The sequence below is a fragment of the Chelonoidis abingdonii genome, chromosome 5 (assembly GCF_003597395.2).
Source record: "Chelonoidis abingdonii isolate Lonesome George chromosome 5, CheloAbing_2.0, whole genome shotgun sequence".
Taxonomy (NCBI): domain Eukaryota; kingdom Metazoa; phylum Chordata; order Testudines; family Testudinidae; genus Chelonoidis; species Chelonoidis abingdonii.
Window position 1 is genome coordinate 118,372,978 of NC_133773.1, and position 22,044 is coordinate 118,395,021.

The 22,044-nt window shown below is 39.4% G+C and overlaps 2 protein-coding genes across 2 annotated transcripts in view; one reads left to right on the plus strand and one right to left on the minus strand.

Annotated features, from left to right (window-relative positions):
• CLNK (cytokine dependent hematopoietic cell linker) overlaps positions 1–5,598 on the plus strand; it is a 73,672-nt gene extending 68,074 nt beyond the window's left edge. The window contains exon 19 of the mRNA XM_075066753.1: positions 3,964–5,598. Coding sequence (XP_074922854.1) covers positions 3,964–4,113 — 150 coding nt within the window. The 3' untranslated portion in view covers positions 4,114–5,598. The remainder of the gene's footprint in view (positions 1–3,963) is intronic.
• A 131-nt stretch (positions 5,599–5,729) lies between these two features.
• On the minus strand, positions 5,730–17,649 carry ZNF518B (zinc finger protein 518B). The gene is made up of 2 exons (XM_032777661.2): positions 17,566–17,649; positions 5,730–11,476 (listed from the first exon to the last, which is right to left on the minus strand). The coding sequence occupies exon 2, from the start codon at positions 11,262–11,264 to the stop codon at positions 8,091–8,093; it is 3,174 nt and encodes a 1,057-aa protein (XP_032633552.1). The 5' UTR covers positions 11,265–11,476; positions 17,566–17,649; the 3' UTR covers positions 5,730–8,090.
• Between the last annotated feature and the right edge of the window lie 4,395 nt (positions 17,650–22,044).

Below are 22,044 nucleotides of genomic sequence, written 5' to 3' on the forward strand. Positions count from 1 at the left end.
TTTCTCTGTTCTACCCACTTACATATCTTTTGGATAAGGCAGGAATCCTTTGTCCCTCTGGGTCCCCCCAATGGAAAAGCACCAGGTTAAAGATGGATTCCAGTTCAGGTGAGATGATCACGTCACTGTAAGACTTCATTACCCACTTGCCAGCACACAGATATACAGGCAGACTTACAAGTAAAACACATCCATCTACAGTCAATTGTCCTGGTTAATGGGAGCCATCAAGATTCCAAATCACCATTAATGGCCCACACTTTGCGTAACTACAATAGGCCCTCAGAGTTATATTTCATATTTCTCGTTTCAGATACAAGAGTGGTACCTTTATACAAATAGGATGATCACACTCAGATTATAAGCTTTGTAATGATACCTTATAAGAGACCTTCTGCATGAAGCATATTCCAGTTATATTAGCATATTTTCATAAAATCATATAGAGTGCAACATCACAGGATCACTTGATTATCTGTTCTATTTATTCTCTCTCAGGCAGCTGGCAGTGGCCACTGTCAGAAGACAGGATACTGGGATAGATGGACCTTTGGTCTGACCCAGTATGGCCATTCCTATAAAATACCTAGCTAGCATAAAGATGACTAACTTGTCAGGTTTTTCATTAAAAGTTTCATTTCAAATAGTAACTGCTTGAAATGCTGACAAATAAGTCACAGGAATAATTTGGGACCTAATTTTAAATGCTCAAATTCCCATTTTAAACCATCAGGAATTTTGCCCAAGTAAGAACAGTTCTGGCCTATAAAGTTTCATCCATGTGGTTCCAAATGACGTGCAATTTTTTAAAAATAATTTTTACTGTTTTTTCAGTTTTTACTTTATGCATCTGACAGCACTTTTGAGGCCTGTGTTCCAATGTCAGATTCCCTTCAGTGGATGCAGGTTTAGCAATGAGAAAGGGATCCCAGCTCAGGCACAATGAGTTAGACTTGGAAATAGAGGTAAGAATACCTTAATAATCACACTGTAGATTCCAGCCGGCACTCAGCTCTTAAAGGAACCGTTCACACCAAGAATATAGATATTCCATCCCTCGGATTCAAAAGGTTCATCACCAAGGTGTTGCTGGAGGCCCCTTGTCTTGGTTGTGAGGCACTCTAAAAGTGCTGACTCTTTCAGATCTGAGTTTCTAGCTCTTTTCCTGTGACCACAGTGTGGTCCAGGGGAACAGTGGTGATGCTTCTTCCCTCTCCCTGAAAGAGATATTCAAGCTTGTATGATTCTTCAACTGTTGAGGCTTCCTGAAACCTCTTGGAACCAAGGACTCCTTGCATATGGCCTGTGATTTGTCTCAGCTCTCATAAGGGAGAAGGGCCTGGCCTTCACTTGGAATTGTGGCCAGACCTTGCCTAAGTTTTCAAAGCCTCTTCTGTCAAAAAAAAAAACAAATGAACACACATAATCACTCCATATGAACGTTTAAGTGAAATCAGTAAACTGAGCATCACATTTTTGGATGACCGTCTTCCAAGCACTACCACCCAGCTGAAGTGGAGGCTGGTGAATGACATCTTGCCTTTCGCAGGATGCACACTTGAGACTTCTTTTTAACGGATTCAGACAAAATAAAAAGGCTCCAGAACAGGAGATAGAACTCTCATAAAAAATGGAATGAAACTGGCAGTACAAAGCACTATTACACAATGGCACAGAGTGCTACCAAGTTTCAGACATTTTAGCACATTGGAAAAGAAAGACCTATATGATCTTACAAATGCAAACAACTTTGAGGAAAAAAATCTTACAATGATTTGATAGACATGGGAAGGTAGAGATACCAACCTTGTCATCTCAGGTGATGGACAGACCCAAAAGTCAGAACTTAAAAGTACGTTCTAATCTGTGCACAGAGGGCACATGCCCACCCTAGACTGTGGATCTGCACCAAAAGTACTCATATTACATGCTGTTCCATTTTCAAAAATAAGTATTTTAATAGTCTCTCAGTTCTTATCACCATAGTGTACGAGACTGGCTGGTTTTAACAAAGTAAATCTATAACTATTAGAAATGGCTTAAATCCTCCATTTTAATGTTGGCTTTATATGGTTGTTTTTTTTAAACTAAAAAAAAAAAAAAAACACAACTTTCCCAGAAACCAACAATGGAGATTGACTAAAGTCTCCTATTGACCAGAGTTTCTCTGCAGCACTGGGAAGCCGCAGAGATGAGACACTCCCAAAAGAAGCATCTCTTTCTATCACACCAGCACCTGCCTTTGGGAAGTGGGGAGGGAACTGATGCACTGAACTGGGGTAGGGGTGCAGGTACAGCATGTACTGTTCATCAGAGCTGCCTCTGCATTTCAGATGGAGTAAGCAGAAGGAGTCAAAGCTGCTCTTTCTTGTTTATTCTCTTCTCAGTTTGTCTCAAAGAGGTTAAAACATTTATAAGGCTTCAACAATTAGAGTAAAATTGCAATCTGCAATTTCCCAGTCTGTTTAAATGCTTTTCAAAGGTATTTAGTACAGATTAGTATATTGTTAAGTGAATTCCATATTTGCATGTGGGAGACAGAAAAAAAATAGATGCAGACCTAGTATTCAAAATCTGTACTTCGCCATCCTCTCTCCAATTTCGCATCTTCACTTCTTTAAAGGATAACCCTCTTCTGATGGAAGTTTTCTGCAGCATGCTTTCACTTTTGGATTAATTTATTTTACCTATTTTTTTAAACTCAATTAAATCTAGCAATTTTTTTCCATCCCAAATACTGGTTTTGATCTTAACTAATGTATACTCATATATGTTATTTTTCATACTTTTCCTTGGGAAGTTTTCTGAGAAGGAATAGATTCCACTTAAGCATCTATCCAAGGACAGCATTAGGCCTTACGTCTCTTTATGAAAAAAAAATGTATTGACTAGAGTTTGGATTTATCCTAGAAAACTGTTACCGCCCTATTAGCAGCACGATGACCAACACCATTTGTCTAAAACCTCATGCAGTTAAATTGGTACAAAGCCATAATGCAATGAACACAAGCAGAAGAGGAAAAACTCTGTTGATGCCTTTTGCTGGCAATTAAGCCACAGCTTTACACATTTACATATATATTTTGTATATTAAAATGAGCTCATCTGAGGGCCCGATCATACAATGAGCCAAGCATCTTCTGGGAGTTACTACTAAGCACTTTCAGATCTCATTAAAGTTAATGAGGGTGGGAGATGCTCAGCTCCTCAAAAGATATCCCCAACTGCTTAGTTTAAAAAAAACTAGGATGTTTTTATCTTACTTTCCTCATAACAGCTGGGAGGTAAATGCTATTAAAACCCATGAGCTCAATATATTCACTAAAAGACATAAATTTCAGGAAGGACAAGGAAGCATATTATACAACAGTTAACGTATTCTGCACTGAATGTCAGTTTGTTTTCTTTTTTTGGATACTTCAGTAAATAACAGATTAGGAACATGTGAGTGGGTTTTTATATACACCAGACCCTTGCTAGAACACTCGTCTATATAGCACGAATTTGCATCTAACGCGGTTGCGGCTATGGATCCCAAATTTAATTACTTTAATTGCAATTCATTTTAATGTGGTCCCCGCATTAATGCGGTACCGTGCATGGACCTCAAATCCCGCATTCTAGCAAGGGTCCAGTGTATATAAATAAATAAAATCAGTAGTTTACTCCCTTATGGCCATGCCACACTTTAAAAACACACACATATTGCTGTTTGCTGGATTTTAGGTTACATTCCCAGGGTGTAAAACCCTCTGCCCCTAAAAAAGAAAGCTACTGTGTCCCAGTGTGATATTAAGCAAGGAAGACTACTGGAAGCACAAAGGGGATCAAATGGGGTGGCAGTGTGTGGGGGGAGGAGTGTTATTTCTTATATGTGTTATTGCTTTGGTTCTTCTTACCTGTTTCATATCAGAAGATAAGGATTTTCAGCATTTCTCTGTTCAATTGTTTATTGTTTTTCAGAAGTTTGATACTGTGCAAGAAATCATTGACTTCTACACATGTGTTCCCATTACACTTATTGATGGAAAGGATAAGTCTGGAATCCAGAGAGAACAATGTTACCTAACACACCCTTTTAAGTTGAACAGAGATGCTTCTTACCCTAAGTGATTTCAACTGTGTGTATAAATGTAAAAATAAAAACACTTTAATATTTAATATCTGTGTAGAAATTAGGAGATTAGACTTGAGTTCAACAAGAATGAGAACTCTTCATTGTATTCATGAGAAACTTCCATGAAATGTGATTTCTCCTATGTGAGACTAGATCAAATTGTACTCTGCTGTGCATGATTAAAATTATGAAATATACAAAAGTGAAACTTCAAATAGAGGGTGTTGCTGCATGTACAAATAAATGTCATAGTACAACTGCAGAAAAAAGGTATGAAAAGCAGCTAACTTCTAAGCAATATTTTGCCTGTCTTGCTGATAACTGAAACTGTTTGATTGCTTATATTAACAAAACCTCTCCATTAGTAGGAATACAAAATAAATCCATGAAACAAAACAATGTAATATATTAGAATTGCATTACAAAATATTCCTGCATTTAAACTCAGAAAAGTTGCATCTAACTTGGTGCTTACTGTTTAATCATTTCTCTACTGGGGCAGACTACAGGCGGGTTTTAAACAAACAATCCAATCACTTGCTCAGTAGGGGACCAATCCAATATTCATGAAATCAATTACAGTCTTTCAACAGACTTCAGCCACCACTGGATCAATCCTTGAGGGGGACATTTAGGGATTTGGGGATTGGTCCTGCTTTGAGCAGGGGGTTGGACTAGATGACCTCCTGAGGTTCATTCCAACCCTAATAATCTATGATTCTATGATTCTGGATCAGACTTTAGGGCTGGCCTCCATGAGATAAATCTTACTACTAGGGATGACTAACAGTTATTTATTCTTTAGCTCAAGCAACAGAGGCTTGTGTTTCATTCCCAATTCTTCAAACCCTTATGGAGGTAAGATTACTCACGCATTTAGTCCCATTGAATTCATATTCTATGCAAACTTGAGAGGAAATCATAGTCAGAGGCACTAGAGCATAATTCTGGCCACTTTAAAAATACACACACTAAAAGGTTTGTACAAAAAGAATTCCTTATGTAATATATAGTATATATTTACATCATTTGAGATTTGCACAGTTTCTGTAGTTTAAATTCAGCTTGAATGTATAGGGCAAACCTTGCTTCTGTTCCTCAAACCCTCAGTGGGTCTCACAAGCGTGCTTCCCACGAGATTGGTTAGATGATTAAAATATAATAGAAAACAGAATCAGTCACGGGTCCTTTAACAAATCAGGAACAAGAAAGAGTATCTTGTCTGGCAGGATGCAGGAAAAAAAACTGTTATAGAGCCCTAATAGGGTATTCCAACCCCTATTCTAATTTCTACTGGGCTCATCAAGGTGCAGATCTGCCCTGAGAAACAGAAAGCCATACCCAACTCCCAGACAGCCTCTCTCTTGGAGCATACTCTGTCAAAGAAAGCTCAGCACAGGAGAGAATCCGGGTCACACACTTTATCTCAAGTCACAAAAATATTAAAATTCCAGAAGGAAAACTAACCAAAGACAATACTACATCAAAAAACAAAAATTAGAGACACACCCATCTGGGATGAGTTTGGATATCCTTGGCAGGAGAAAGAGGCATGAGATCTGCTGTCTAATTTTTATAGTCACCATACAATTCAATTTACTAAAAATGTTCATTTTAATATAAACACAGTTATATTTTGTAAATTGAATACAGGGAGAACAGTTACATGTAGATTAACAATTCAGATACAAAGACTCTTCTTTGTTTACTAAAATAGACAAAGAAAAACACTACTAAACCCATTTATAATCTGTTTATAATCCTGCACGCAGCACCATTTTTAAGAATACAAAGTTGATTAAAGATATTCATATTTTGCCAATGACATCTCTTAAACAAACAGAGGATTCAAAAGTATTTCCTTAATAGCTTCTACAGAAACTTAAGTCAGTTCAAACATCTGCCTGGGCTGATGAGTGTAAGTGAGGAAGAATTTGGCCAGAAGTGGTTTTTCATGTGTTACCAGTTTCAATATTTATTATACTCTGATATGACAGAATTTAGAAATGGAAACTATTTTCACAATTTAAAACAATATTATGTTTGGCTTCAAAGAACACAGTGAAAATCTCTACTGTACCTATCTAAAAAAATATAAATTCCCATTTCAAAATAAGAACTGTCATTTAATTACTGAAAAAAAACAGAGAATACAAAATGTATTCTACTGAACAGTTTAGCCTCTCACTACAATACAAAAAGTTGCAAAGTAATACAAGATCTCCCTTCTGAGAGCACCAAATATCTGAAAATTTTAATATTGTATTGCAAAATGCTCTGACAAAGTTTCACATAACTGTTTTTGTAAATTAGACCTAAGTCTCAACATGTGCTTTATAGTTTCAAAGTATTTACATTTCAATACAGATACAGAACATCTTATCAAAAGCATGTTTCATCTTCTAGACTATAAAAAAACAAAAATATTCCCAGACTAGTAGGTTGTTTGGGGTGGAAGGTGTTGTATTTTTTGTCTGTTTGTTTTTTTAACAAAATGTGTTTTTCCACTGTTAACAATTAGGAACTACAAACATTTATACAAAGTTGAAATGTATAATGCATCTCCAGCATCAAATTAATGATTTTTTTACCTGTAGAAATGTGACTGCAAATATGTGCTCAAGTCATTACTTGCTGTACATGACATTTTAAAAAATAAAATGGTTTACAATTTGTGACAAGATAACCAAGGAAATTCTATACGTCAGTGGCCAACTATTAAACTTCACTATCATCCATCCTCTTTCCCCACTAAAAACTCACCTTCATTCAGCAAGGCACTTAGCACATGAATCACCCTATTGACTTCACTGAGTAGTCACACAGCAATCAATGGGAGTATGCCTAGGCATGTGCTTATTATTATTATTGGTAAGTAGCTTGCTGAATTGAGGCTTACAGGTGTAGATTCTAACGTTCAAATTCTTTACATTTAGGATGTCAATACAAAGATTCTACTGAAAATGTGGATAGGTACTGGCAATGTAGAGTTCTGCAACCTAACTTCTCTTTTTTCAAAGCAGCAGTCTGCTTCTCCAGCTAGTTCTTCCCATCTATGCACTAGTTGATAGGCTGGCTGGGGTCCTGGTTAAAGGCTCTATCCTGAACGTGTACGTTTCTAATGGGATTACACATAGCACTGATCATTACGCCCTACAGCATACGTTGGTGTGGTCAGGTCCTAACTCATTAAAGCACAATCCATCAGAATCACATCATGCCAACCAGTAAAGAAGCCAGGCCTCATTTCAAGCACTTTAAGTTGAGCTCCTGCTTGCTTGCTTGCTCAGTAAGTAGTCACCTGTGTCCTCTTTCCCCTTCACACCTGTGTGGCACAATACACAACTTGGCCCCTGACTGCACAACACAGAATCAAGCTTTCATTGCCATTCCACATAATGGGTCTGATTCTGATCTCACCAATTCCTCATTTACACTGGTGTAGCTCCACTAAAGTCAGTGGAGTTACTTCTGTTCCATAAAATTGGAGTTTGATCAGATTCAGCACCAGTTTCTTCCTCTATGGCATTTTTTTTTTAATTTGCTACTAAATTGTGATGAACATTTTTTTATTCATAGAGTCAAAGATGCTCTTCATTAGACTTATGCCCGATATCTGAACCACTAAGCTAGTCATATAGTTGGATATTTTAAATCTGTATTGACCTTGCAACATAACATTACTGCATATAGTATCCTATTGAAGAGAATTACACTAGAATGTTTTCAGAGCATATCATTTCCAGGTCTCCTTCAAAAAAGCAAGGAACAGCCGTAACACTTATTTCAGGCATCGGAGTGCTATGTAGTGTTTAGTGCTGAAGACTGGCTTCTCATACAGTTTGTAATCCCTATTACTACTCTCCCACCTGCTAAATATAAAAATCCTCCAGTAAAATATTTACTTCTGTCTCCCTTTCCAAACAAATTAATGGCACTCATGTTAAAATAAGAGCAGTAAACTGACAGTTTCTCACTTGTGGCTTTCTAGAGGAAGAGAAAGAACATCCCAGCCTTTGGTTGCTTCTATCAAATGTCTCTGTCCATGACTTATCCACTCTTCCTGGTCTACATATATCCTTCCACAAAACCAACACTTAAACATACACTGCAGTGTTTTAGCTGGTGACGTTTCCACAACCCGGTAGCTGTTTTTATGGGTCTTTTTTAGCTTCATTTTTAAAAAGTTTTGCTTTTTCATTTGACTTATTGTTTCGAAGTTCTGAAACGTAAGCCGTTTATTATACTGTTTCACACCAAGACAACGACTCGTTCTTTCTGATAAAACGACTTTCACAATATTGCCTTTATACTTGTTGACAATTTTCATTATATTAATTACCTCTGCTGAATCAACATCAGGATGATTTAACACAACTACAGGCTGGTTACGACGAGGGCATTTTATCAACTGATGTTCTCTAAGAGGTACAAGCCTAAGACGTCTTGCTGTCAAAAGAAGCATCGCCTCAGAAATGCCACTGGTTTCTGAGTGGCTTCTTGTTTTCTTCTTAGACAAATAATCCCTGGAATTTGCTTGTTTTACCTTATTTTTAGATAGAAGCTGATCCTTCGAAGTAAGTTTGCTCTGCTTACTTAGCTCATCACTTTTTTGATGCAGTAGTACACAGTTTTGTTTGCTATTATTTTTTGCATTAGCCTCTCTTTTTGGTCTGTGCCTAAGCGACATGTTTTGATTTCTGGACTGCTCATTAAGTTCACTCTCATTGGGCAAAGGAAAGTTACTGTTTAGTTTCTCAGAAATGCTGAAAGGAACTGGTCGTGGTAGAAACATTTCGTTGCAACACATCGTAGCAGAAGTCATTTCATTCTTATCTCCTGCTTCTTTTGTGTTTTCACTCCTAGCGACATTCAGGACCCTCAGCACTGTCCCTTTTGGAATGAACACTGGAGTAGCAACGTGAGTGTTTTTAGTCATTCTACTTTTAGTTTTTGTTGTAGCTGACCGTGATTGTGGTTGTTGTTTATTACACAGTTCATTACCAATCCCACCATTCTGCGGTGTTTGAAGAGAAGATGCAAATTGTTCCAATTCAGTAACAGGGACATTTTTTTCAGAGTTTGCTAAAGTTTCCTGAGGCAAAGGCATCTTATTAGAAGCACAACATCTAACAGGCATAGGTGAAGCAGCCAATGTAGATTTCACATTACACTCGGCAGCAGACATCAACTGAGCAATCTTTCTACACAGCATTGTTGTTGACTTTTTATTGCATGCAGTATTATCCCACTTGATTCCCTCTGGGATGTTTTCAGCCCCAGAGCTAAGGGAAAATACAGATGAAATGACAGGACCCTCAGGAGGGCTGACCTTATTTTCTACATTCTGCAATTCTAAAGCTTCTAAAGGATTATTTTGACAATCAGAGTTCTCTCCGTTTAGTTTACTTAAGCCAACACTTGATTCCTCTAAAGATGCACTTTTATTTGAAGAGAACTCTCCCCCTCCTTGAGAAGTTTTAAAAGATTCTTTAACTAAACAGGTATCAAATAAATGTGTTTCCAGAGAGCTAATGATGTGGCTTCTGCATTCTTTGTCATCACCATTTAAAGGCAATATGTCCTTTTCTCCAAGGGCAGGAGATGAAGAGGAACTGTTGCTCCTTTGAGCTGCCTGCAACAAAACAGTCTGGGATCCATCACCTTCAGAGGAAGCAGCATATGCACATGTGGACATGTCCAGAGTCTCTTTAGAACAGTATAAATCATTTTTTGCATATTTTTCCTTATTTGAGGATTTAGGGCAACTTATTTTTGATTTATCCTGCTTAGGTACATTTGAGTTACAGTCTGAAGTATGAGAATTGGAGGAATTAAGACATTCAGAGTTCTTGTATTTATTATCTAAAGCAAACATGTTACTAATACTAGATACATTTACAGTTGCTTCGGTGGTTAATTCATTTTGAGAAACAGAAGTTATTCTTTTTCCTTTCTCTATTTGTTCTGCACCTTGATTCCTGAGTTCTTCTTCTTCGCAGTTTATAGGCTTATTACTTGTTTCTTTCAGAGGAATAAGTTTAAGAACCAATTGTTGTGTGCCATTCACTATTTTTATGTCTAATAACTGAGCTAAGCAGTTAGAAGGAACTACAAGTTCTGAAGGTGCAATCACTGTTAATGGCATTCCAGGCTGTACGGGCTCTTTTTTTGGAGAATAAACTTCAACTTCCACATTTTGGTTCTCATATATGTTTAATTCAGCTGGTTCCAATATAGTTTTATCTCGGACTGATGCTGTACCTAGGCTACATTCTACATCGCCAGACAAACAAACTGTTTTGCTCATTTCATCTTGGATTTTGCTGCAAGTTGTTCTTGATGATAAATCTGAAGGCTCATTCTGAAGAGGAACTTTTTGATCACACTTCTGCTTGTCAGAAAAAGTGCTTCTCTTTGATAAGCAAGATCTCTTTTGCTCTTGCTTTGTAGCCATATTCACTGGCCCCTTCTCAGTAACTGTTTCATGTACTCTTCTGGTATGCTTAACTATATAATCATGTCTAACAGCACCATATTCACAGTATTCACATTGATATGGAAAAGTTCCAGTGTGTTTCACCAAATGCCGTTGGAATTCTCCTTTGGTGTAGGATACATAGTTACAGTGGGAGCAAACAAACTTAATCTCCTCATGTTGAACTGCATGCTTTTTATACTGTAAAGGATCCTTTGTTGAAAATCGACATTTATCGCAGTAATATTTGTCTGGTTGAAAGTTTTTTACTTTAAATGTTTTTTGAGTTTTACTTAGGGATGGTTTTTCCTGATTTTCTAAATCTATAGCAGTGGCACTGTCAGCTACAAAATGGAAAGTCGGTGGCGTATTCAGACTACAACTGCTGCAAACGAAGTTTTTGTCTTCAGTTTGCCTGGGTTTGTTATGCTTTTGTAATTCATGCACTGGAAATTTTTGCACACTTCTACACTTTATACAAAGGACCAATGACAGCTTATCCTCAGCTTCAGCCACTTGATAGACACAATTCTGGCCTTCAGTCCCTTTTGGTTGATTTGCTTCATCCTCATTGGCTTGCTTTGGAGATGTAGTCAAAGAATTATTTATGTCATTAACTTGGCTTGTATACAGTTTTGGTAAAATTTCCCTCATTTTCTTTAGCTGCATTTCAAAACAAGCGGCTCTTTGCTGGTTTAGTCAAATGCAATAGACACAAACAATTTTCATAGTGACAGTCTCTCAAATGTGTTGCTTAGCTATCATTCGGGCAACTGCTCTGGAGAGTATGCATTTTATCTTTATGAATAAGTGTTGCTTCAAGTTCTGAATCCAAAAAACTCTATTTTCAGTTCTCTACAGGATTCTCTCAACTTGCAGCACTAAAAAAATAAAAGTGAAAGACTGGGTCAGTTATTGAAAAAACACTGAAAAACTGTTGTTACTTGGTTAATAAATATTTGCAGTATAATAAAAATAGCTGACTGTTGAAATACAGTTTGCAAATCTATGTTTCTCTGCTTTATTAGGCATATTGTACATACAACCTTTAAAGTGTACTCAATGTATTCTTTCACAAGTTCTTACATCCTGCAGCTGTAATCTGCATTATATAAAATTCACACAATACAGTGTTCTATTGAATTTTCTCCTATGTATTTTTTTAAATTCTTTAAAACTAATGAAATTTGACATAAGGTTACGGAAGCAGAGAGAAACCTCTCTATCATTTGAGAGCAAAAGCCAAATTATCATATGGACACTAGAATACAACTTCCATGTCTTGTTTCTGCTGAGAACTAAGAAGAGGTAGATCTAAAATTTCCTGCCCTTACAAAGACTATTAAGATAGAGTTGAATGAGTATTTGTTATCCATCAAGATCACATTCCTAATTACCATGAGTTAGCTTAAAAATCCCCTTGGCTTAGACAATTTGGAAATACTTGAAACATTCAACCTCACTAGAGCAAGGTTCTCTTAGTCGGTGCCAATGTTTCCGATCAAAATAAATTTGGATAATCATAAAAAAGCACGTAGCTTAGTTTGCCAATCCTACCACTGATAAGAACAAACCAATTTAGTTGATATATAATTTTTTATTATTATTTGTACTGCAGTGCTGCACAAAGATCCAAGTCAGAACCAAATTTCCATTGTGCTACTTACTGCATAGGTAGAGCCCTGCAGGAATACAAAGGCATATTCACAAATATAAATCAATATCCACAGAACTGCAGGACTCTCCTGGGAACTACAGCAGCAAAAGGAGCAGAATGTGGGGCTACCTCTCCCAGGAGCCAGCGCCCTGCTCTGGCAGCTCCTCCAACGCAGCTGTACCACCCCCAGCCCTGCTCCCGTCCCTTCCACTCAGCTCTCTGCACCTCCTGTCTGGGGGCATGCATGCCACTTGAACAAAGAGCGTGAGGAGGGACAGCTGCCAGTTAGCATGGTGCCCACATCAATGGTTGGGGCTAGGGGTGGTACAGCCATACCAGAGGAGCTGCCAGCACAGAGCACTGCCTCCTGGGAGCAGCGGCCCCACATTCTGCTCCTTTCACCGCTATGGTTTTCCAGGAGAGCCCTGTGGTTCTATGGATAGTGATTTATATCCATGGCTGTCCACATCGGCAGGTATAAATTTGTATCCATGCCGGGCTCTATGCATAGGCATACTATCCCTGCCCTGAAAAGATTAAATCTAATTTGAATACACAAGATGAAACAAGAAAGAAAACACACACACACACACAAACCCATCACCAAACAAACAGTGGGACAGAAGATGTAGGGCAATGGCAAACCATGCACTATTAGCTTATACAAAATGTATTTCACAACCTGATAGTTCCAAAATCCTTTGAACAACAAAGAGCAATGGAGCTTTTTCCTGTGGTTTTTAAACTTCATGTAAATAAAATCTGATCCTCAGCTGTTGCCTAGATTGTGAGAATGTTGATCTATGTTAAAAAATAAAAAAAAGTTTTTTGCTTAAAGCATGCACAAAGCTAAATAAAGATTAGTTATATAGACTCTCCTTCTGTGTAGCGTCTACCCAAACATCAACATGTAAAATCCATTTGCATCTTCCCTGTACAAGCATTTCTATACATGTAGATGCCATTGCATAATGCGTATCTAGGCACTGAGACATTTCTAGATGATGTTGCGTAGCAACGTATCCATCAGGAGTCACCCTCTCCCCTCCCTTTGCTTTCTTATAGATAGCTATGTTTTGGACAATTGCCCCAAGAGCATGATGTTGGGATTAGTTAGTAATATCATACAAAGGCAATGCCCATGTGAAAGAGGACACTTTTACACTATAAGTCTTTGTGTCAGCCTGAACTTTGGTGGGAATGACTTCCAAACAATGCACTGCTGTGAGCTCATTTGATCTTGAATCTGTATTCCATCAATTAGTGTTCTTAGGAAATGCTGCCATGGAAAGGGATTGATTCTCAGAGATATCTTGGTTTTAAGTCCATCCAGGGCTTTGAAGTACCACCTCAATTTTTATGAAAATCAAACGTAATTGATGGTACTGTGTTATGTACTTTTATTGGTTCACTCCACTTAGCAGAATAGGTGGTATATGCTGAATAAAACTGTAGTTTGCTGATAGCCTTATGGATGAAGCCAAATTGTAGTAATCTAGTTTTATGTGGTAACGACTGTAGCTAAATCCACATCTGGAAGCAGTGACAGACTCCTGTGCAGCCAAAGGTTGGCTGCTGTTGAGCCATCTGGACGTCTATGAGTATGTTTTATAACTCCAATGCTTTAACCATATTGACAATTGGAGGGTATATGCCCTTATTAGATAACTAGATGAAAATTCCTATTTGTCCCATCCAGGTTTGTCTCTCTTCATATTCGTATCACCTCTGTCTCATCACGGTTGAACAGGAGCAAACCACTTTCCATCCAAGTCTTTATTTCCTTTGGTCATAAATATGGCAGACCTACTGCTGTGTTTCAGGTGAAGATGATGATACAGGGCTTTACTTGATGTTTATAATGCTGTTAAATTTAAAATACATTTTCTTCAAAACTTAAGTGTTGCATCCACACAGTTGTTTTGATGTTGTCTGCAGCATTGAAATCTTAATGAAACTGTATGTCAAAGCAAAGATGAAGAGAACATTTATGTTCTCATTGACAATCCTAAGCATTTTTTAAAAAAACTACGTGCAATCATCCATAGACAATATAATTGCACCCAACCAAATAGGGAAACAAAACCTTCTGGCTTCAGCTGCCAATTACTTGATCACACACACACACAAAAGAATTAAAAGCTCAAGTGTTTTCTTATGCTATTAAAAAAACAGCAAGACAAATTTCACAAAATATGGAAAAATGAACTAAAGTATATCAAAGAGGCAGGCCTTAGCAGAACACAAGAGAGATTTGAAGTTTGCTTCAAACAAAACTATTTTAAGAACGTTTTGATTTAATAGACATGCAACTGGGCTATTCAGCTTAAAAGTAGAAAGTTTGATACTGTAAACACTAAACTGGGATATTTTAGATAGCTGACTGTCCCTACTGAGTTCTCTGAACTGAACAGGCCTTACATTTAGAAGAAATCCTATATTTAAGCATGTGGCAAATCCCATGTTCAGATTAGATTTGTATTAGAATCAAGAGAATGAATATAAACAGAAACACTCAGATAGTGTTCTGGGAGAAAAAAAGATTAAACAGCAATCTGATGTCTTAATGACATGCCCTATTTGCTTTGCCAAGTCCCACCACTGGTTGTTCTTGAGTGCTGAATGTCCAATCTGGAAGATCTTGGTGTGAAGGGCTCCATTTTGTCATTGTGTGGGATAGAATGAATGAAAACAAGAGAAATATAGATGTTTGACTAAGATGTGAGAATATTTCAGAACACAGTTACCGTGAATTGTGCAAATCCACAGTCTCAGGAGGCAACATACTGCCGGTTTCCTACACACCAGCATGACAAAGTATGTAGAAAAACTGGACACTTTGTAGCTTACCTTTATACTCTTCAAAGTATTTACAGAGATACAATGCAGATGGTTAACTAAAGGAAACAGTTTCTTCAAAGTGCAGCACAACTCAAATGAGCACAGAAAAGTACAGATGACTATACAATCCAAAGGTATCATTTTGGACCTCTGCTCGTCCAGCAGCAGCCAATATGCCAAACAAAAGATTTAAATATATAAAGAATGGAAGAGAAGAGAATACTGAAAATGTTATAATGTTGTAATATAAATCTACTGGAATACTGTTTTCAGTTCTGATATCTTCGAAAGATGTAGAAAAGTACTAATAAATTTAAAAGAAACAATATTGTACTAAAAAGCAAGTGAGCCACCAAATCTGCCAATGGAACTTTCTTTGGCAAAAATAATGTTGTAGAAAATATCCTGTTTCCAAATGAACGTCTAGCCATTTAGCAGAATATTTAATGTATTACGTGGAGTTCAAAGTTTTTCTCTCTTTAAAAATAAATAATAATATCAATAAACCAGATTTTTTTAAAAAAGCAAAAACCATGCACCAGTTTTTAAAGCTTGCCTTTATTATAAAATACACAATTATTTTATATTATTTCACATCCTGCGCTCATGTAAAAAAACCTCTCCATTTGAATTATATGCATTTGAATTATATGCAGAACAATCTATTGGGACCTCCTATAAAGTGAATTATACAAAATATTAAGTTAAAAATAAACTGTGGGTATTTTTAAAGCATAGCTTAAATATATTTTGTCTCAGGAAAACAACAAGAATGTATTGTAAACGCACTGCACAGTATTCTAGGGCCACACTCTTGTACTGAGAACTACAGAGGTCTACCTACATCATTCAGTGAAGGATCAGGGCCCTCAATTTACTTATATACAAAATGCTGCTATCAACCTCAAGCAGAAAATTAGAGTAGTCCTGTTGCAGTAACCTGACACACACCCTGAGATGCTAAATATTTCCTGCATCTATAGTTACCTTTGTAAAAAGGTACTCAAGAGATACCTTCACTTGTTTTTGATTAGATGTATAATTGCCAGCCTTTAAAATTAAGTATCAGAGTTTTCTGTTGCACATATTTATGCCCATTAAAAAAATCCCTCAATATTCTAAGCTTGGTTAACCAGGGTTTAGTATTATACTATTCTATACTTAGTATAGAATAGTATACTAAGAAATAGAATAAGAATACAGTAACGAGGAACAGCATTGAAGAAAACATAGAACCAAATGATGAAGGGCATCCTATTTAAAAAGTATGTATCTCTTGGACCCGGATCCTGGAAACATTTTACTACCCCGAGTAGTCCCACTGATGGTCTTCTTAGTAACAGCATGGAAATTTGCTTTTAAAAATATACTGCAAGGCATTTAGCCAAATTTGAGATAATGCAGGATTATTCCCTACAGGATATTAATTACAAATCACTATTTGTGTTTAAATCCTTTGAGGAAATATATTCATTCTACTACGGTCTTAGGGGAATTTCTTTTGAAACAAATTACAGAGAGAAAAGATTTCATTTAGATCATCTATTACAGCTCTTCCCCTACAGTATTTCACTGTTAATTTGTATATTAATGCCACATACTAAACTTTCCTCAGTAGCAGAACCACTAACCAAAGTTCCTATTCAGCATCAAGACAAAAGACCAAGTTGTAATCTTGGGGCAACAGAGTAAGTGTCACAGACGTCTGAAGGGCTCTACAAAAGGCTAACCCCATGATCACACACAAAATTTGTTGAACAGCCAGAAGTTGCACCAATGTGCCCAAGGAAATGCATCCAAGTAACAATGTTACTGGGACCCGACTACAGCAGACAACCTGCTCCCTCCCTGCACTTTGCAAGGCTCAAAGCAAGGTCCCTGATCCCTTCCTCGGGGAAAGGAGACATTTCTCACAGTCTGTGACTACAAAATAAAAGGGAGGATCGGAGGAGGGAGGTTTTTTCACTAATCCCGGCAATGCTCCAACCGGCCCAGGGAGGGCAGCACGGAGTGCGGCAGCAGCAGGTCCTGCCGCTCCCCCAGCCTTAGAGTGCAGCCCGCGCCTGGACCGCAGCTGGGGGACCGCTTTCCACCGCCCCGTGACGAGAGGAGAAGAGGCCCACGGAATCAGAGGAGCTAGAACAGCAGGACTAGGGGCTGCAGCGCCAGGTCCCGCTGCTGGAGACTCCTCCCACGGCGGGATGGGGAGGGCGCAGCCTTCCCCCACGGCAGGATGGGGAGGGTGTCCGCTTGGGGCCTAGTCGCGGGACTGCCTCCCCCCGGGGAGAGAAGGGGGGCTACGACAGCCCCCGCCTCGGGTTACATGGAGGGGGGACTGGGGACCCCGAACACCCACAGCTCAGCCAGCAACTCATACGCCCCCCTCCTCGCTGCCGCGAAGCGCCAGCAGCACCCCCCATCCCCGCCTACGCCCTGCCGGGGAGAGGCAGCGCCCCGCTGCCAGGTACTTACCCTCCGTGGGTGAGCCTGCGCCCCCCACGCGCGCTCGCAGCGCCCCGCGCGCGCGCTCGGCTCTACGCCCTGCGCCGAGTGCAGCAGCCACCGAGCGTGCGCCGGAACTGACCTCAGCTCCCCCGCTAGCCGCCGCGCCGCCCCATTGGCCAGCGCCGCCGCCCCGCCCGCGCGCGGAGAGTAGAGCTCTACAGAGCGCCGGGAACGGGGCGGGCCGCGGCGGCGGGCCTTATTGGAAAGCTCCGGGCGGGCTCTAGTGCCACGTGGAGCTGCCCAGGGCCCGGTCTGATGTACCGTATGAGCCCCCTGCCCACGGGGCCGCCAAGCGAGGCTCAACCCCGGCGGCGGGGCTTGGTAACAGTGTGTTCCCAAGAGTCTACAGTGTTTCCTTCGCATGGGCTTGTAACGTGGTGGCTTTCGAGGTTGCGGCGCCTGTTTGATAGAGGGAGGGGCATAATAGGGATGAAAACAATCTGTTGCAAAAGGTGATTCAGTGTAGCTTCCGTGGGGAGTAAAGAGAATTCTTTAAACAAAGGAGCATTGTGGCAGAATACTGGGTTCAGGTAAAGTCAGTCTGGGAAATTGTGCGAATTCACAAAATGTAGCAAATGTAAAATCAATGAGATGTTAATTTCTTCTACAAACTCACAGCTGGAAGTTTAGTTTGGTATTGCCCCCGTTTTAGTCTTTCTTTTTCCTGTGATTCTTTGAGAGATACATTTATTTATAAATATACATTTGCAAAGCGGTGGGCACTTCATTGTCATTTTAAAAAATCAGGTACGTTACTGTTCTTGACTTCTAAAATAAACAAAACATTTAAAAATAATTCATTTTATGAGGGGAAGATGTAGTAAGCATGAGACACTATCTAGAGATGTTCTGCTATATTAAAGCACAATGGCATGCAATATGAATACATTCAAAAATGTACAGCTGAATCAGCAGTTAAGTGGATTAAAGCAAATGTATAAATATCACAAAAATACTTGCAAAAGGAACAGAATAAATGGAAATATGAATATGCAGGGCAAAATATTAGCATAGGCTTTAGTCTCTCATATTTGTATGTACCCTTAAATTTTCATTTGTTAAAATTTTAACTACACCTCTACCTTGATATAACGCTGTCCTCGGGAGCCAAAACATCTTACCGTGGTATAGGTGAAACCACGTTATATCAAACTTGCTTTGATCTACCAGAATGAGAAGCCCTGCTCCACCAGAGTGCTGCTTTACCACGTTATATCCGAATTCATGTTATATCGGGGTAGGCATGTATATAATAATTTTACCTCAGATGATGAGCATTCACAGAAATAGGTTTTTGCCAAAATCAAAGATTATCACATCAGAAAAAGCTGTTAGTAATAGCATGAGGAGAGGTTATTTTATTCCAAGGTGATCATATTACAGTAGTATGTTATTGCGATTGCTCTTTGAAATATCTCATTACGCTCCCATTGAAGGCACTGCCATTGACTCAGGCATAACACTTATCAACATGTATTTCAATGGGACTACGCAGTAGGGTGATGAGCAGGATTTTTCCTTTAATTAGAGTTCAATAACAGGATGATATATGCTTTTACTTTTTATTTGTAGTGGAAACTGTCAAAACAGCTATTCTTATATGTTATTCTCAGATGTTTTTTCCAACCAAATCTAAATTTCATTTAAAGAGACACTGTGAAATTTGGCACAAAAAATATGGGTTTTATAAAACTGCAACACATTTTCTCCCACAAAACATTACAGCTCTGGTAAGATATGAAATTGGGTATCCCATTGCTCTATTTCAAGACTAAGTGAATTTTTACTTGCACTACCTGGTCCTCTCCCAGAATTTTCACCTTATAATAGAGTCTGTCACTACATAAGCTCACATCAATAATGCAAGTAGATTTTAACTCTTACTGGTATGGTACTGACCTCACTCCCCTTCACAAAAAATGTTCTGTGACTAGAGTCCTGCGTAGATATATAGGAATGGCCATACTGGGTCAAACCAAACCCCATCTGGCCCAGTATCCTGTCTACCAACAGTGGCCAATGCCAGGTGCCCTGGAGTGAATCAACAGAACACGTAATCATCAAGTGTCAGAGGGGTAGCCATGTTAGTCTGGATCTGTAAAAGCAGCAAACATCCGACCAAGTGGGTATTCACCCATGAAAGCTCATGCTCCAATACGTCTGTTAGTCTATAAGATGCCACAGGACTCTTTGCTGCTTTTAGGTAATCATCAAGTGATCCATCCCCTGTTGCCCATTCCCAGCTTCTGACAACAGAGGCTAGGGACACCATCCCTGCCCATCCTAGCTAATAACCATTGATGGACCTTTCCTCCATGAATTTATCTAGTTCTTTTTTGAATTTTACGGATGTATACCTGCGGATATGGATATTCATGGATAGGAATTTGTGTCTGCTGAACTGCAAGGCTCTCCCAGGAACCACAGCGGTGAAAGGAGCAGAATGTGAGGCCACCGCTCTCAGGATCAAGTGCCCTGCACCAGCAGCTCCTTCTACATGTCTGTAACGCCCCCAGCCCTGTCCTCCAGTGGGGCTGTACAGACCCCAGACAGGAGATGCAGCTGCGTAGAAGAGCAGGGGGTGGTACAGCCATGCCAGAGGAGTTGCTGGTGTGAGGTGCTGGCTCCTGGGAGGCACGCCTCCACGTTCTCCTTTCACCACTGCAGTTCCTGGGAGAGCCCTGCAATTCAGCGGATACCGATTTCTATCCATGGATATCTGCATTCATGGGTATAAATTTGTATCCATGCAGGGCTCTACAATTTATTTTTGAAAAAAGTGTCTTTCCAGTGTGGCGTACTGGCAATAAATGTCTTAATGGTACGGCGTACCTGACTGTACTGGTTTACTTGCACCATTGGCTCACAAGCACCTGATCAAGGTTATATTCAGTTTAGCAAATATCTATTTTGGTTGAATAGGTCCTATGATTGGAACTCATACGGAGTTGTATTTTGTGAGGGACAAAGTGTCCTTCAGTTCCCATTGACTTCCTTGGGATCCAAAAACTTAGCTAACCCTCAGCAGGATCCAGACATACACATTGACTTTGCTGGGCTCCATTAGATTTGGCTTAGATGCTTGCTGGACTTTTTGGCTCTACAAGCGAGAGAGGGAGGAGAGAAGAGAATGGTGCTACCCCCACACCTGCTACCTACTGGCAGTACCAAAATGAGGGGCTGCCCTCTCTGACCTTTCCTACATCCTTCTATTACCCCAAAAACAGAATTCATATACCCCCTAGAATATCTCACCTATAGGCCCCTTCCAGGCTTACCAAGGCTTCCCTCAAAACAGCCCACCTGTTCACCAATCTGTTCTCCTAAGGTATGGATCTCCAGGGTGGTTAAGGAATATCTTGGGCTTGCCAGGAGTTCCCTGTTTCAGAAACTCCTCAGAACAGTTCAGACCTGTTATTCCCAGAGGACACATATACAGCTCTCCAATTAATGATTGACACAAGGATTTGTGTTTTAGATTGTTATTGGTGCAAACACAAATCCTTAGCACAATAACAATCTAAAACACAAATCCCTTACAAGAGTTAAACAGCACCCCAAACCATATTGTCTTATCATGTGAAATGATGCTAAGTGGCTGCGCCCTAGTTCGGATGGCCAGTTCTTCACAAGTTGCCGACAGCAGTTCTTAAATGTTCTTTAGGTCTTACACAATACAACATGCACATATATATTTATTAACACACACACACTAACACTAACACTATTCTGTATTATAGCTATAATTATTCATTGACAATGCTGCACTTACCGCTCTCTCTCTCTCTCTCTCTTCTTCCCACACTCTCAGTCTTCTCTTCTCTTCTCAGCTTCTCACATCCCTGTCTGTCTCTCTGGTCTCCTCTCATAAACATCTCTTTCTCTCCACACTGTCTTTACCCTCTGTCAGAACTGTCTGTCCCTCAACTCATACTCTTGGGCAGAACTTTTTTACCTGCTCCTTCTAACAGTCAGTTCTATTTTTAGACTTGTGATCATTATTTGACCTGCTGACTTGTTTACCACCTTTTCCCCACCAATTTGGTTTTCCTGTCAGTTCTATAGTTAGTAACCTGCAGCTTCCATGTAATGAATGACTCCTGCTGATTCAAAATGGAAGCCATAGGTACAAAATGGAGTCTGGGGAGTTTAAAATGGAGTTTCTCTGGTATCATTTTGATGTGAAATAGTTAACAATGTTGATATATAATCATCACAAGAATTGCCATTGATGATGTCATAGGGTACATCTGCTGCTGTGTTTTTTGTTTGTTTTTTCACTGTGAGCCTCACAGCCTGGCTCAGGATCACAGGGCTTGTGCTATAGGGCTAACAGTGTAGATGCTTGGGCTTGGGTTGGAGCCTGGGTTCTGAGACATGGCGGACGGGTATCTCAGAGTCCAGGCTCCAGCTAGAGCAGGAATGTCTACACTGCTATTTTTTGCC

Bases quoted from the DNA above. Each gene is read 5' to 3' on its own strand.
- ZNF518B (XM_032777661.2), bottom strand. From the start codon at position 11,264: ATGCAGCTAAAGAAAATGAGGGAAATTTTACCAAAACTGTATACAAGC.